Raw genomic sequence first — 14,496 nt, 5'->3', positions numbered from 1 at the left:
AACAATCAACTTCAAAAACTCTATTGCACTGTCAAATTGTTTCCTTTGCCAAGAAACGAAAAATAAAATTAAAAATTTTGAGAAATCCCCGCATATAACAAATATAACTTTGCAAAATTGGCCAAGAAGAAAAAAAAAAAATGGGATGCATATGTACATGAACATTGAACACACATGTTTTTTATTTTTGACTTTTGGTCCAATTAAACATTAAAAAAAACAATAAGCAAAGAATGTTATAAAAGTGGTCCATGGTCCGATTAGCAGTTGTCCCGATTATAGAGGGAAATTTGTATGAAAAATAGCAGGGAAAGCATTAAGTGCGGTCCGAATAGGAGGTGGTCCGATTATAGAGTGTTATAGAGTATGTATTTTATTTGTGTTTAGTCTGAAATACTCAAAACAGTAAAAATAATAAAAACTAGATTTAATATGTCCGTACAAGGTTGATTTAACAACTGCGGTTTATTTTATATGTCGAACCAATTTATATTTTCAAAAAAAAAAGTACTGTTAATTATAAACGAGTTAAAGGTGATTCAAATGAAAGCAGCAGTAACAAATAATATGCTAGAAGAAAACGTTCAAAGGTCCGTAGAATAGAAGATGAATTATGTTATAAACCTGATCTCAGATTAAAGCATGAGTTGATCCATTATTTTATTGAAATTTGAAAGAAAACAAGTAAATACATCACCCGTTTCTCAAATACATTGGTTTATAACACTCATGTGGCCACAAACTATCTAAAAGATGATGTATCTAAAAAGCTCCACGTTTTTAAATTGATATGGTCGGGTAAGACAGTTTACAAATAAAAACCAGGATAGTATATTTTAAAAAATGTGTAACTATCAATGTGTATAAATAAAGAAAAAATATATCAATTTATTAAATCACAAAAAAATTAAATACAAAATAATCAAATTAACGTAAAAACAAACATGCAGTAGCCCTAAAAATATTTTACAAAAAAAAAAACAATTTTTTTTTTTAAATACAATTCCTACATTTAAACTTATTTTACTACTTAGCTATTTTTTGTTCTTATATTAATTAATAATGTTTGCCATGCGCCCGTATATTGTTTGGGTTTGGTAAAACTTATAATTATATTGGAGGGCTGGCAAGCTGCCCTCTTCTCACTTTGAAACATAAAAATGGTTAAATATTAAACAAATCATACAAATATTTTTCAAATGTTTTTCTTTTAAATAATGAATTTTATACTTTAAAACATTCTGAACGAACGGAGAATTTATTCAGGACTTCATTTTAAAAAGGCATCGTGGAATGCGGATATCTTCAACATTATTTAGTAAAATTATCGTCTGATAAGTAGGGTAATTTTCTAGTTCCTCCCTTACTTGAAAGAAATTTTAGAAAAACAAAAAGTCGAACAAAATTTCGAATTGACCAGAAAATATTTTGCTTTTGATATTGATGATATACAAATTTTTTACGATTTATCTCTAAAATGAAGGTGAAATGGATTCTTGAAAGAATTGTCGAATTGCATAATAGAGGCAATGCATAATATTATAACTGCTGTTTTGTTTTTAATTTATCTATAAAGTGTATGTTTTTTAAGTTTACATATGTATAGTAGCTGCTGTGTATCTGGCTTCACCTCGCCTCCATGTCCATTGGCTTGGGCGGTACTGAAATTATGTTAATAAGTTTAAATTTATTTAATGAAAAATTAGACTAATTAAATGGGAAAACATGAAAGTGAAGGTTTCTATTATATAAATCTAATTACTTATACACATACCAAACGAATCTACGATGGAAAATCAAATTTGAATGATGGATGGACTAAACTACAAAGAAACTATTTTGCCACTAAAAAGTAAGATTTTGAATGGAAATGTTTCTAAAAGTATTTTCTAAGAGTTTTTATGAAAATTATGTGATATATAACACGGTGTAGCACTCAAAATATTCGCGGGCGGAGACCTATCACGTTTTGTTAAGCTAGTCGCACTGATTACGAAACGGTATTTAAAAAGTCCCTAACACCCCCAAAATCTGGAGTTAGGGGTAAAAAACTGTTTTTTTGACCTTCACCCATGAAAAAATCTATAGCTTCGTCAAATTTTTACCCATTTTTTTTTACAGTTTCTGATAGGAGATAAATATACCTTTTCAACAATGTATAAAACAAACCGAGTTACATGTTTTATACATTGTTAAAAAGGTATATATATATCGAAAATGGGTAAAAATTTGACGAAGCTGGGTTTTTTTCAATGGGTGAAGGTCAAATAAACCGTTTTTTGCCCCTTACTCCAGATTTTGGGGGTGTTAGGGGCTTTTTAAATACCGTTTTGTAATCAGTACGACAAGCTCTACAAAACGTGATAGGTCTCCGCCTGCGTATATTTTAAAACCTCGTTTCTACAATCTGTCATTTTATGTTTCATGAATTTTTTCAGCACAGAAAAGTTCAAGTTTTTCTGCTCCAATTGTCAGCTGTTTTTTTGATTGTGAAAAAAATAAGAGAAAATAAGATTTTAAAAGGTAAATTTCTTTAGAGTTTTTGATTATTAACAAACAAATAATTAAGGGAATGTTAAAAGTAGTAGTAAATCATTTATTTTAGTAAAAAAAATATTTTAAGAAATGATTTTTGAATTGAAAATTTTGCAACTAATATAGACAACTCGCTGGCTGAGAATTATAAGGGTGTATTTCATACAAAATACAAAAAATGAGTTTTATACACCAAAGTTTTTGTAATTTCAACGGCTTTCAGATAAAATTTAAAAAAAAATTAGAAAAAATTAAAGGCGAAGGTACAGGTAAAAAACACATACAACTTTCATGATTTCACATAAATGTATTAATATAATAAGGTTCTATGTTATTCAAATTGCAACATAGAACCAAAGACCATATAACAAGTAAAGATGTCGCACGTAGAACAAATCTCTGTGCTTGAAAATTTCTACCATCAGATTTTACCCATAGGTCCAAAACATGTATCCAAGAATTAAATTGTTGAGAAACATTTTAAAAATTTTCAATGACTGTGTAGAAAAGAGAGGGTTGATTTTTATAGATGAATTTATTTAATGGGAAAGAGCGAGATAGTAGTTAAATGTTGATACGAATAAGGAAAAGAAAAAAAAATACATACAATTGTCTACGAGAATTAGGGTTGCCAACCGTACTCTAAAAAAGAGTATTGTACTCTATTTCACGTATGTGTACTCTATAATCTATAACTCTGATAGAGTACGTCAAAATACTCTTTTTTTTACTTAGGACTGAGTGTACCACCGCATAAACATAAGCATCTTAACGTTTACAAATTGGTGGATAACTTTCATATTTCTAAAGATAGAATTGAATGAAAAAAAAAAGAGGCTTAAAACATTCGACCTTATAATTTCCAAATTTGAACAATTGTAATTTAGAGAGTACAAAACACTTTAATTTTTTACGTTGTTTTAGTACGACCTATTTGTTTTGTGTTTAGTCAAACTTAAAATTTAATTTTTTTACTAAAATTCTAATTTTTTTTTTTTAATTCAAATTTTGTTCTCTATTTTACTTTGTTTTGTTTTCAAAATATTAGATTTTTTCTTGTAAAATATCAAGGTGTTTAAAATTGAGTTAACCTTCTTATATATTTTTATTTCGATGAATTATATTGATAACTGCAAAAATTGTAAGCCATATTCTATCTGTTGTTGCCACTTCAGCATTCACTGAGAGAGTATTTTCGGTCCTGAATATGAAATGGCGAGAGGAGAGGAATAGGGCTTCGTTGAAATTGATCAAAAATAAGCTCTTAATGTATATGAATTTTGAATTTGAACGTTTAGTCATACACGATACACATATTTTAAAAAACAACAAACAATTGTTATGTACTGTAAGAAGCAAAAAAAATACATTTTCAGGACTTGAAATAAATGGTACTCTTCTTTTTTCAAATGTACTCTTTTTTTTCGTCTCTGAAATCAAATATACTCTATTCCTTCTTAAAAAAAGTTGGCAACCCTAACGAGAATGTATGAATTATTTTTTTTTTCTTAAATTAGGTATTCAGGAAAATGATAACGACACATTATTCAAAATAATAATTTCAATAAGAACAATTTTATATGTGACAAGAGTATAAGAGCTAAATTGAGTGAAAATGAATTTCAACCTTCAAATTGTCAATAGGTCCAAATCCAAATCATAATAAAGCAGAAATCCTTCGCAACATCAAAATAAGTTCTTATCTTGAGTGGGAAAGAGAGAGTTATTTTCAATACATTTGTTAAATGCGAAGGACCGAGATGTAAGTTGAATAGAAGCAAATGAAAACAAATAAGATCGTTTTGTGATGGAAGCAGGTAGGTATAGCGAATAGATTTCTTTTTTCACAACTGGATTGCTTCACACAAGCAGGGCGACGAGAGGGCTGTTTAAAAAAGGGATGTAAGAAAAAAAAGAAAAAAAAAAAGAGTTTTGTAAGTGAATAGTATAGGTGGGGTGGGTAAGTATTATTTAAGGAGGTTGATTGTTTTTTTTTTTTTTTTGAGTAGGTAGGTATATTTTTTCTTATAAAACTTTCAAGGGTAAATAGATATTTATTTTAATGTGCGTACGTAGGTGTACGATTTAGGTAATTTGTTCCGTTTTTGTAAAAATGGCATAGGTAAGAAGAGGATCTATTAGAATTTATGCCTTTTTTCAATTTTTTAGTGATCATGAAAAAAGAATCGTTTTTTTTTGTAAGGAGATTTTTTTTTCAGTTGGATTGCTTCACATAGGTAACAGGTGTCAAAATGGCTTAGTAAAAAGGGTATGAAAAAAGGACAAAAATAACTTCTGGTGGATTAAGAATGGTAAGTTTATTTTTGTGTTTATTTGTTTTCGTCGTGTAAAACTTCGTAGGTAGGTTAGGTAAGTACAGTACATATGTGGATACGAACATAGTTTTTTTTATGTGTAGTTTTTGGGGTTTAAAGTCGCCTTATTTGGTCGTCATCTTGGAAAATGTGGTGTAAAGTGTTTTTTACCGATATCTTGTGAACCGTAAGTCCAACAAAAAAATTGTCACCATCGTTTTTGTAGATAATTTATTTTTCTACAATTTAGATTTTAGTACTTTTTCCTGTAAATTTGAAAATTAGAAAGTTATATTTGAAAATAGATGTACATTTTCAAGAAAAAATTCTTTGAAGGCCAAAACTTTTTTTCTACAACATTTATTGAAAAAATACTAATGACAGTTTTTGAAGATCTTTTAATTTCCAACAATTTAATGTGCTCATTTTACAGATTTCGTTTATATAAAGCTGCTGCAATGGTTTCACAAAAAAAGGGGTAAAAATTAATTTTCGTTATTTTATACAGGGTAATTCAGGAGTAATGTGCCAAAAAGCTAGAGCATGTAGGTTGGGTTGAGACAAGAAAAAAACTGTTTGGAAAAAGAATTATTAAAAAACAACGGTTTTACCTACAGTAACGTGCTATACCTTTCTGTAAAGCCAAAAACTTCGTCTTTTCTAAAAATTTTAAACTAAACCATTTTATGGCATAAGTTTTGAAAAATTAATTTTCAAAATCACAATTAAAAAAAAATGGGAAAACAAATTTCTAACAAATTTTTTTCAAAATTGTATGTGTTTAAGTACTAAATTAGTTTTTAAAATTCGATCCTCTTATTTGTTATTACAAAAACAGAAAACTGGATCCAAAAATATCTTGTCATTTTCGAGAAATTAACAAAAAACCGAAACTACTTTTTTCTAAGAACTTCTTCATTTTCTGTTTTTACGTGGCTGGAACATTCAGACATTCAGACTTGAATGATGATATAAAAAAGTGACACAGTATTGGATTTACACCTGAAAACTTACCTGAGAATTTTTTTACTATGCCTGGGACGCCCGCCGCCCAAAGATTCTTGATGTAAGTTCCTAAAGGCAATTTTCAGGTAAGTTTTCAGTTGTTTTCAATGAATAAAATTGATCAATTCAGGGTTAATCCAATACTGTATCACTTTATTATATCCTTATTTAAGTCTGAATGTTTAAAAAATAATAGACGAATTGTAAATGTCTCATGAATAAATTTGTCAACAAGTCCAGCCACGTAAAAACAGAAAATGAAGAAGTTCTTAGAAAAAAGTAGTTTTGGTTTTTTGTTAATTTCTCGAAAATGACAAGATATTTTTGGATCCAGTTTTCTGTTTTTGTTTAAAAACAAATAAGAGGATCGAATTTTAAAAACTAATTTAGTACTTAAACACATACAATTTTGAAAAAAAATTGTTAGAAATTTGTTTTCCCATTTTTTTTTTATTGTGATTTTGAAAATTAATTTTTCAAAACTTATGCCATAAAATGGTTTAGTTTAAAATTTTTAAAAAAGACGAAGTTTTTGGCTTTACAGAAAGGTATAGCACGTTTCTGTAGGTAAAACCGTTGTTTTTTAATAATTCTTTTTCCAAATAAGTCAACTTTTCTTTAAATTGCCCTTCCCCGCTAAACGAGGGGGAATAGACCCCCCCCCCCCCTCCAAACGGTTTTTTTCTTGTCTCAACCCAACCTACATGCTCTAGCTTTTTGGCACATTACTCCTGAATTACCCTGTATAAAATAACGAAAATTAATTTTTACCCCTTTTTTTGTGAAACCATTGCAGCAGCTTTATATAAACGAAATCTGTAAAATGAGCACATTAAATTGTTGGAAATTAAAAGATCTTCAAAAACTGTCATTAGTATTTTTTCAATAAATGTTGTAGAAAAAAAGTTTTGGCCTTCAAAGAATTTTTTCTTGAAAATGTACATCTATTTTCAAATATAACTTTCTAATTTTCAAATTTACAGGAAAAAGTACTAAAATCTAAATTGTAGAAAAATAAATTATCTACAAAAACGATGGTGACAATTTTTTTGTTGGACTTACGGTTCACAAGATATCGGTAAAAAACACTTTACACCACATTTTCCAAGATGACGACCAAATAAGGCGACTTTAAACCCCAAAAACTACACATAAAAAAAACTATGTTCGTATCCACATATGTACTGTACTTACCTAACCTACCTACGAAGTTTTACACGACGAAAACAAATAAACACAAAAATAAACTTACCATTCTTAATCCACCAGAAGTTATTTTTGTCCTTTTTTCATACCCTTTTTACTAAGCCATTTTGACACCTGTTACCTATGTGAAGCAATCCAACTGAAAAAAAAATCTCCTTACAAAAAAAACGATTCTTTTTTCATGATCACTAAAAAATTGAAAAAAGGCATAAATTCTAATAGATCCTCTTCTTACCTATGCCATTTTTACAAAAACGGAACAAATTACCTAAATCGTACACCTACATTAAAATAAATATCTATTTACCCTCGAAAATTCTATAAGAAAAAATATACCTACCTACTCAAAAAAAAAAAAAAAACAATCAACCTGCTTAAATAATACTTACCCACCCCACCTATACTATTCACTTACAAAACTCTTTTTTTTTTTCTTTTTTTTCTTACATCCCTTTTTTAAACAGCCCTCTCGTCGCCCTGCTTGTGTGAAGCAATCCAGTTGTGAAAAAAGAAATCTATTCGCTATACCTACCTGCTTCCATCACAAAACGATCTTATTTGTTTTCATTTGCTTCTATTCAACTTACATCTCGGTCCTTCGCATTTAACAAATGTATTGAAAATAACTCTCTCTTTCCCACTCAAGATAAGAACTTATTTTGATGTTGCGAAGGATTTCTGCTTTATTATGATTTGGATTTGGACCTATTGACAATTTGAAGGTTGAAATTCATTTTCACTCAATTTAGCTCTTATACTCTTGTCACATATAAAATTGTTCTTATTGAAATTATTATTTTGAATAATGTGTCGTTATCAGTTTCCTGAATACCTAATTTAAGAAAAAAAAATAATTCATACATTCTCGTAGACAATTGTATGTCAGCTATTACATGAAGCCTCAAGAGGCGCGCCTCTTTTCAAAACTAATGAGTGCAAAAGAGATAGAAGATCAAACAAAAAATTATCCGACCGGAGAGTCGTGGGCCAAAATTCTGAGACTCTTTTTTGACGTTTCTTTTTCCACTCTTTCTTTTTTCAACATTGCCTTTCATTCTTTTTGCTTCTTTGTGGAATACAACAACAACAATACTTAAATCAAAAGAGAAATGTCAAATTTGAGTCTTTGACTCAAGAGGCATCGTGTAATAGTACGCGCCTCACAGAATGATTATCAAAAGAAAATTCGAAAAAAGAGTCAAGCCTCTTGAGGCTTCATGTAATAGCTGACTATGTATTTTTTTTTCTTTTCCTTATTCGTATCAACATTTAACTACTAAATCGCTCTCCCCCATTAAATAAATTCATCTATAAAAATCAACCCTCTCTTTTCTACACAGTCATTGAAAATTTTTAAAATGTTTCTCAACAATTTAATTCTTGGATACATGTTTTGGACCTATGGGTAAAATCTGATGGTAGAAATTTTCAAGCACAGAGATTTGTTCTACGTGCGACATCTTTACTTGTTATATGGTCTTTGATAGAACCCTTTTACTGATTTTTTTCAAGCAAAAAAATACATTTATTTAAGTTACATAGAACTTTTTTGCGCAAATTTTTCAAAATGAAATCTTATGGAAATGATCTTTTTTTTAAACTAAAGTAAAAATAAAAGACCTTTAATGTTTTTGCTGATATTGAACAACAGGGGTGGAATCGGCTAACTTGACAGTCAAAAACGTCGTTCGTCGTTTTTGGCTATCGACTATCAAGTTAGCGGATTTCACTCCAGGGCTTTTGCTAAACAGCAAAGAATTTTTGTATCCCGTTCTGTACTCTTTAAACCAAATTATGCACTATCCAACCTTAACTTTTGCAATAATTCATTCGTGTTACCTAACCTAGATATTCTTACATCATAATTAAATTAGAGTAATGTTTTTTGTGTGCCAAGAATTGGAAGTGATTTTTTGAAAACTTTTTTTTTCATAATCGAGGTTGGGAATTTCATAGTTCGTATTAATAAACCAAAAGTTAAAGAAACACTTAGATTCCTTAACTTAAAACAAAAGAAGTCAAAACTCAAAAAAGGACCTAAAAGGTACCTTCGGACAAACCTAAATCCGATGGCAAGATATACTAGGATAAAGTAACTGCAAACGAGATGCAGCTTTCACCTTAGTACCCAAAAAACAAAAATATAAAACAAAAAATTGACTAATTTGTAGTTGTATTTAGTGGAAAATTGAGTTTTTTTTTCAAAGGTCAAGATTTTACTCTACTAACTGAAGTGAACTCTTCGTTATTCATCTTTACAATTATATTAGTTTATTTCTATTAATAGTTTCATCGAATACAACTTTTTTTTTAACTTGAAGCAAATATACTTTCGTTATACATGGAGACAAATAAGGCACTTAGAATCAAGATGATACTCCTACTCCTCTAAAATCCAATCCTCTCAAATTAATAAGATTTCTAATGAAAATAAGTAAAATTTGTTTAAACTTTGTTAAAATCAAAGTGAACTTCATTTTAACAAGAATTTTCTTCAAGAAAATTTAGGTGTAGCTACCTGCTAGGATTGAAATGATTTTTCGTTAATTTTATGTGCATTCTTATTAAAATTAAAATATTAAACAAACTTTCAATTTTTTTTGGCATACACTTTGCACCGTAGATGATTGTTTTAAGACGACTGTCTTTTTGGCAAAAAAGCATGCAAAAATCCGATTGATTTAATACAAATTCTTATTGTTTTTAGCATGTCTTTTTTTTGTGTACCTAATTCAACAAAAGCAGGAATTGTTGTTTTCTATAAATGCAACAACGTGATTTGTGGTATTTTTTCTGTTATTTAAAATAGAATTTGACTGTTTTGTGCAAAACTTGAATAAAATTTAATTAAATCAAAGCCTTTTTCACGATGAATTTTTCATATAAAATCCATTTATTACATGTACCTAAGCTCTTTATAACTATAAGGTTCTATGTTGAACATAGAACCTTTTTCAAATTTGTTTACAAACTTTTTCATGAAAAGGTTCTGTCATTTTTTAAAAATGCTCATAGAATCCTTTTTTGTGGTGAAATTAATGTTTTTTCATGGTTTTAATATTTTTTTAGGGTCCTTTATAAGATTACATCAATACTTTACTGCTATGTAACTATTTTATCCAAAAACCAGCCTTAAAAAACTTTGAGATCGATTTTCTCAAAACTAAGGTGAGTTGACATACAACCCTATAATTCTCAGCCAGCGAACTGTCAATCTTGTTAAAAACGAAGTTGAACTTTTCTGTTCTTTCTTGTTCTGACAGTATTTACAAACTTGTGCTGCTCTGATCTGTCCTAGATTTTTTTCAACAGACCTAAGTTTGGAAGTAAATAATACATTTTGGCAATGTTTTCATATTTTTAGTTAATATAAGTATTTCCTCAATCACCGCGGACACAGTATATATTTCTTGTCCGTAGAAAACCAAAATTTTTCATCTGACTTAATCTGAAAAGCAAAGTTCATAACTGCCTACGGAAAAGGCATTATGAATAACGCAAAGTGAACGTGAGTACATAATATTATAATACAAAGCGTGAAATAAGATGCCTACTACCCCGAAAAATGAGAAAATAACAAATTTATTAATAATGTAATTCATACAAGCTTTATAGATTACAATAAATTAATGCCTATAAATGTTGAAATATAAATTAACATATAAAGCCAGGAAAAAAGAATCTTGTAAGCAAATCAAGAATCAAAGCCCAACGGGATAATCAAAACTTTTGAACGATTTAAATTTTTTTTTTTATTTTTCATATACATAACTTCTAACTTTTTAGTGGCTTTTAGATTTTTTTTTTCTTTATTTACTAATTCGAAAACAATCAAGTCCTAATTTTCTACGCAATACAAACCTGAAGATGTTTGGTCTGCATGAAAGATTTAGATAAACGTTTTATTCGGTTGGTTTTTCTTTTTCGATTTCCTTTACGCAAAATGTTTCTTAAAGAAAACTTAGTGTGATCACTTACCTGAATTAGAAGCTGTCCGCTCTTCGTATGTGGGTTGCGGTAGGCGTAAAGAACCCAAACAAGTAACGTGATAACCAAACAAATTGGAACGATAAAACCTAGTACAACACCCATACTGTGTACATCTCCACCATCTGCTGTAGAGAAATTTGTTGCAGCCTTATTTATGGGAAACACTGATTGGGAAGTGTATGAAGTCTCCGGATTTTCTTCGCTTGGCTTAACAGGAAAATATTCTCCATTGTGACTATTTTCGCCATGATCTATGATAGTTTGATTTGTAGTTTGCGCTGCATTATTACCCTTCTGTCCGATTGCAGGACATAAGTTGACAACATTTATTGGACCTCTATCGCAACCTAAAAAAATCATATTCAAATAAATTAAATTAATTAAAATTGCTCAATCCCTCAGGTTTCTCACTCTCCCATATGAAACAAATCTTAAATACATATTATAAATTAAATAAATTTCTTCTAAGCAGGCTATAGGTCTTAGTTTGATGATTTTTCTATATTTTCGTCGACGTTTCGCATGTGTTTACACGCTTTTTCAAGACTAAAAAATTAAAATAATTAAAAAATGCTAATAAATATGAAACGTCGACGAAAATATAGAAAAATCATCTAACTAAGACCTATAGCCTTAAGGTCAAGTGTGACGGCATAAGTTTTTCAAATTAAATGAAAAATTACTAGACTAAGCACCACAAGATAGATACGAAGATACGAACAATATTTCATATAAATTATGTCTCATACCTATATAATGTAAATTTAAATTTGTCTAATATGTTGCGTACAACTTTTTTTTTTATATTTGATATTTTATTATTTAATATCACTGGTCAACAAGGTTTTTGCCACAAGAACCAAAATATACTTTTCTAGTAGTTTTGGATGTGCTGAACTCGAATCTGAAGAAATTTTTTATTGGCCTCCGTTTTTGAAATATTACCGTTAGAAAATGCCAAAAAACGTCATTTTGGCTGTTTTCGAGGTTATGTTTTTATGTGGGGTAATTCATTATGAATAAATTTGTAACGGTGCCTATAAGAACTGGTCTTCATTTTTTAACTATGTAGATCTTTTAATTATGCAATGTTTTTCCTATGCATTAGGAAAGTTGCATACTTACAAGAAATCTCTTGAACCATCATTTTCATTAAAAAAACAACATTGCATACTTACAGGATTAACATATTTAAATTGAATTGGCTTAGAAATTATGTAATCGAAAATTGTTCCTTATTTGTTCTTCATTGTTCAATTACTAAAATTTTTTTTTCGGTATTTGTTTATTAATAAATAATTAAATATATTTTCAACCTTAAGTTTTTTATCTAATCAAATGGTAAGAAATGTCGGTCATTTCACGCATGACTACTCTAAACTATTTTTGAATAAAGCGTAAGGTTTATATTACCTTTATGAAGCCATTCCTGCCGTTTTCTATCAGTTCCTGTTGAACATCTGTTCAAAACTGGACACCACTGACACTATGAGATAAAAACAAAAATATTATTAAATACAAAAATGATTTTTTTTTTCAAACAATTAAGTCCTCACTTCGAAAGATGTTTGATGTTGAATACATGATGCACAGTCAGTGTAAGTTAAACATGTTGGTAGTGCTTTCAAGTAGATAACAGTCGAGTTAGTAATATCTGAGCTTCCAAAATTCACACGGTGGTATTCATAGATAGTTTTTCTTCTTGCGACTACACATTGATATATTGAAATTAATAAAGTTAAGAGACAATACAAAGAATTTAAACAAATTATTCTTACAGAAAACAACTTTGTCAATAATATACGCATCAGACAAACCAACTTTAACTGGGTGTTTGTCATCTTGAATTGCATTAATCAGGATTGGTACATTGTAGTAAGTAAAAACAATATCACCGTTTTTATGCAATGTTGTACTAAATGTAAATGTACCAACATCTTGCTTATCTTGTAACGAAACTTTTTCCCATATAACTGTAAATGCAGTGCCTAGAATAGTTTAAGAATTTTTTATTAAAAATGAGTACTTAATTGTCGATATTTTACAAACCATTATCTTTGAATCTGACGTATGAATCATTAGAAAGACTCGTGTCAAAGTTTGCCATCAGTGGTGCTATGTACTGTGTCGCTGCTAACCATGAATGGACATAGTCTCCCGTGTATAGAAAACCTCCTGTTGCAACAGTTACATTTTTTACTGGGTTGCCATAAAATGGAAAGTCGAATTTGAGTTCTACCGTCTGAGTAGGCAAAATAAATATAAATTACATTTTTTTTTAAATTGTGGCTACATATTTACCATTGCTCGTCGATGTGATGCTGAAAGCATGGAATTTGGAGTGATGTTTTTGAAAGAGCTCCAGTATTCATCAGCTGTATCCTTGCTAACGTAAATCGTGCTGTTGTAATATATATGATGGTCCTGAAGAAATATAGGGTTATATGTATTATTACATTTCAATATAATGGGAGAAACGGTTTAATAAATCATGCCAAACCAATGGACCAAGTTTTTTTTTCATTCCAAAACCAAATTTTTTAAAGCCTTCATGGCATTTTTTTTACTTCATAAATGTTTTGGTTGGAAAAAAATTGGAAAAGCAAATGAAATGGAAATGCATACACTACTGGAAAAAATTAAGGGATCAAAAAAAAAATCCAAATTTTTGGGCAAATTTCAACAGGCCGTAACTTCGAAAGAAATGGTCGTACAAGAAATCGATAAAGAAGGAAATAGCAGCTCCAAGTGTCTAGTTTTTGGATTAGAACTTTAAAAATTTTTAACCTCCGCGGATTTTGAGTAATCGTAGAAAAACCAGCAACAAAAAAATTTTCAAAATTTTTTTAGTTTTTTTTTTTTTGGTCTACGGGCGTTTTGGTGGTTTTTGGGAAAATCGAGCGCTAGATCGAAAATATTGAGGAAACCGCTAATGTTAAGTGTGCATTTTACAGTTCAATATGTCCACAAAAACCCTACAAAAAATCAAATTAATCCAGCCAGCCGTTTTTTTTGTTTCACTCGATCGAATTTTTGAAAAAATTAAAGGATCACGTTTTTTGCTCTGAAAAGCTCAATTTTCTTTTCTCATTTTGTAATGAGAAAAAAAATTGTTTTTCCTAGCTTTTTCCACATTTTTGCTCCAGAAAAAGCTTAAATTTAAAACAAAACAAAATTCCAAAAAAAAAAAAAAAAAATTTTTAAAAATAAAATTTTTTTGAATTTTTTTCTCTTGAAAAGTTTAAGAGAAAAAAAATTTTATTTTTTTAAATTTTTTTTTTTTTTTTGAATTTTGTTTTGTTTTAAATTTAAGCTTTTTTGTAGGGTTTTTGTGGACATATTGAACTGTAAAATGCACACTTAACATTAGCGGTTTCCTCAATATTTTCGATCTAGCGCTCGATTTTCCAAAAAACCACCAAAAGCCCTTTTTTTGTTGCATTTT

General features: G+C 29.2%; 1 protein-coding gene across 2 annotated transcripts in view; it reads right to left on the bottom strand.

The window, feature by feature from the left end:
- Nucleotides 1-862: 862 nt before the first annotated feature.
- The window catches only part of LOC129911061 (plexin domain-containing protein 2), a 51,539-nt gene continuing 37,905 nt past the window's right edge, over nt 863-14,496 (bottom strand). The window contains exons 3-10 of one of the 2 annotated variants that reach the window (XM_055988715.1): nt 13,353-13,475; nt 13,101-13,293; nt 12,830-13,039; nt 12,608-12,759; nt 12,465-12,537; nt 11,040-11,398; nt 10,923-10,937; nt 863-1,661 (exon numbers count right to left, since the gene is read on the bottom strand). In XM_055988715.1, the coding sequence (XP_055844690.1) occupies nt 1,593-1,661; nt 10,923-10,937; nt 11,040-11,398; nt 12,465-12,537; nt 12,608-12,759; nt 12,830-13,039; nt 13,101-13,293; nt 13,353-13,475 (1,194 nt within the window). In that variant the 3' untranslated portion in view covers nt 863-1,592. The remainder of the gene's footprint in view (nt 1,662-10,922; nt 10,938-11,039; nt 11,399-12,464; nt 12,538-12,607; nt 12,760-12,829; nt 13,040-13,100; nt 13,294-13,352; nt 13,476-14,496) is intronic. The other variant, XM_055988716.1, reaches the window with a different exon arrangement.

This window comes from Episyrphus balteatus, chromosome 2, assembly GCF_945859705.1.
Source record: "Episyrphus balteatus chromosome 2, idEpiBalt1.1, whole genome shotgun sequence".
Lineage (NCBI taxonomy): Eukaryota > Metazoa > Arthropoda > Insecta > Diptera > Syrphidae > Episyrphus > Episyrphus balteatus.
Note: the sequence above shows the minus strand (reverse complement) of the source record. Positions and strands in the feature narration are given on the sequence as shown.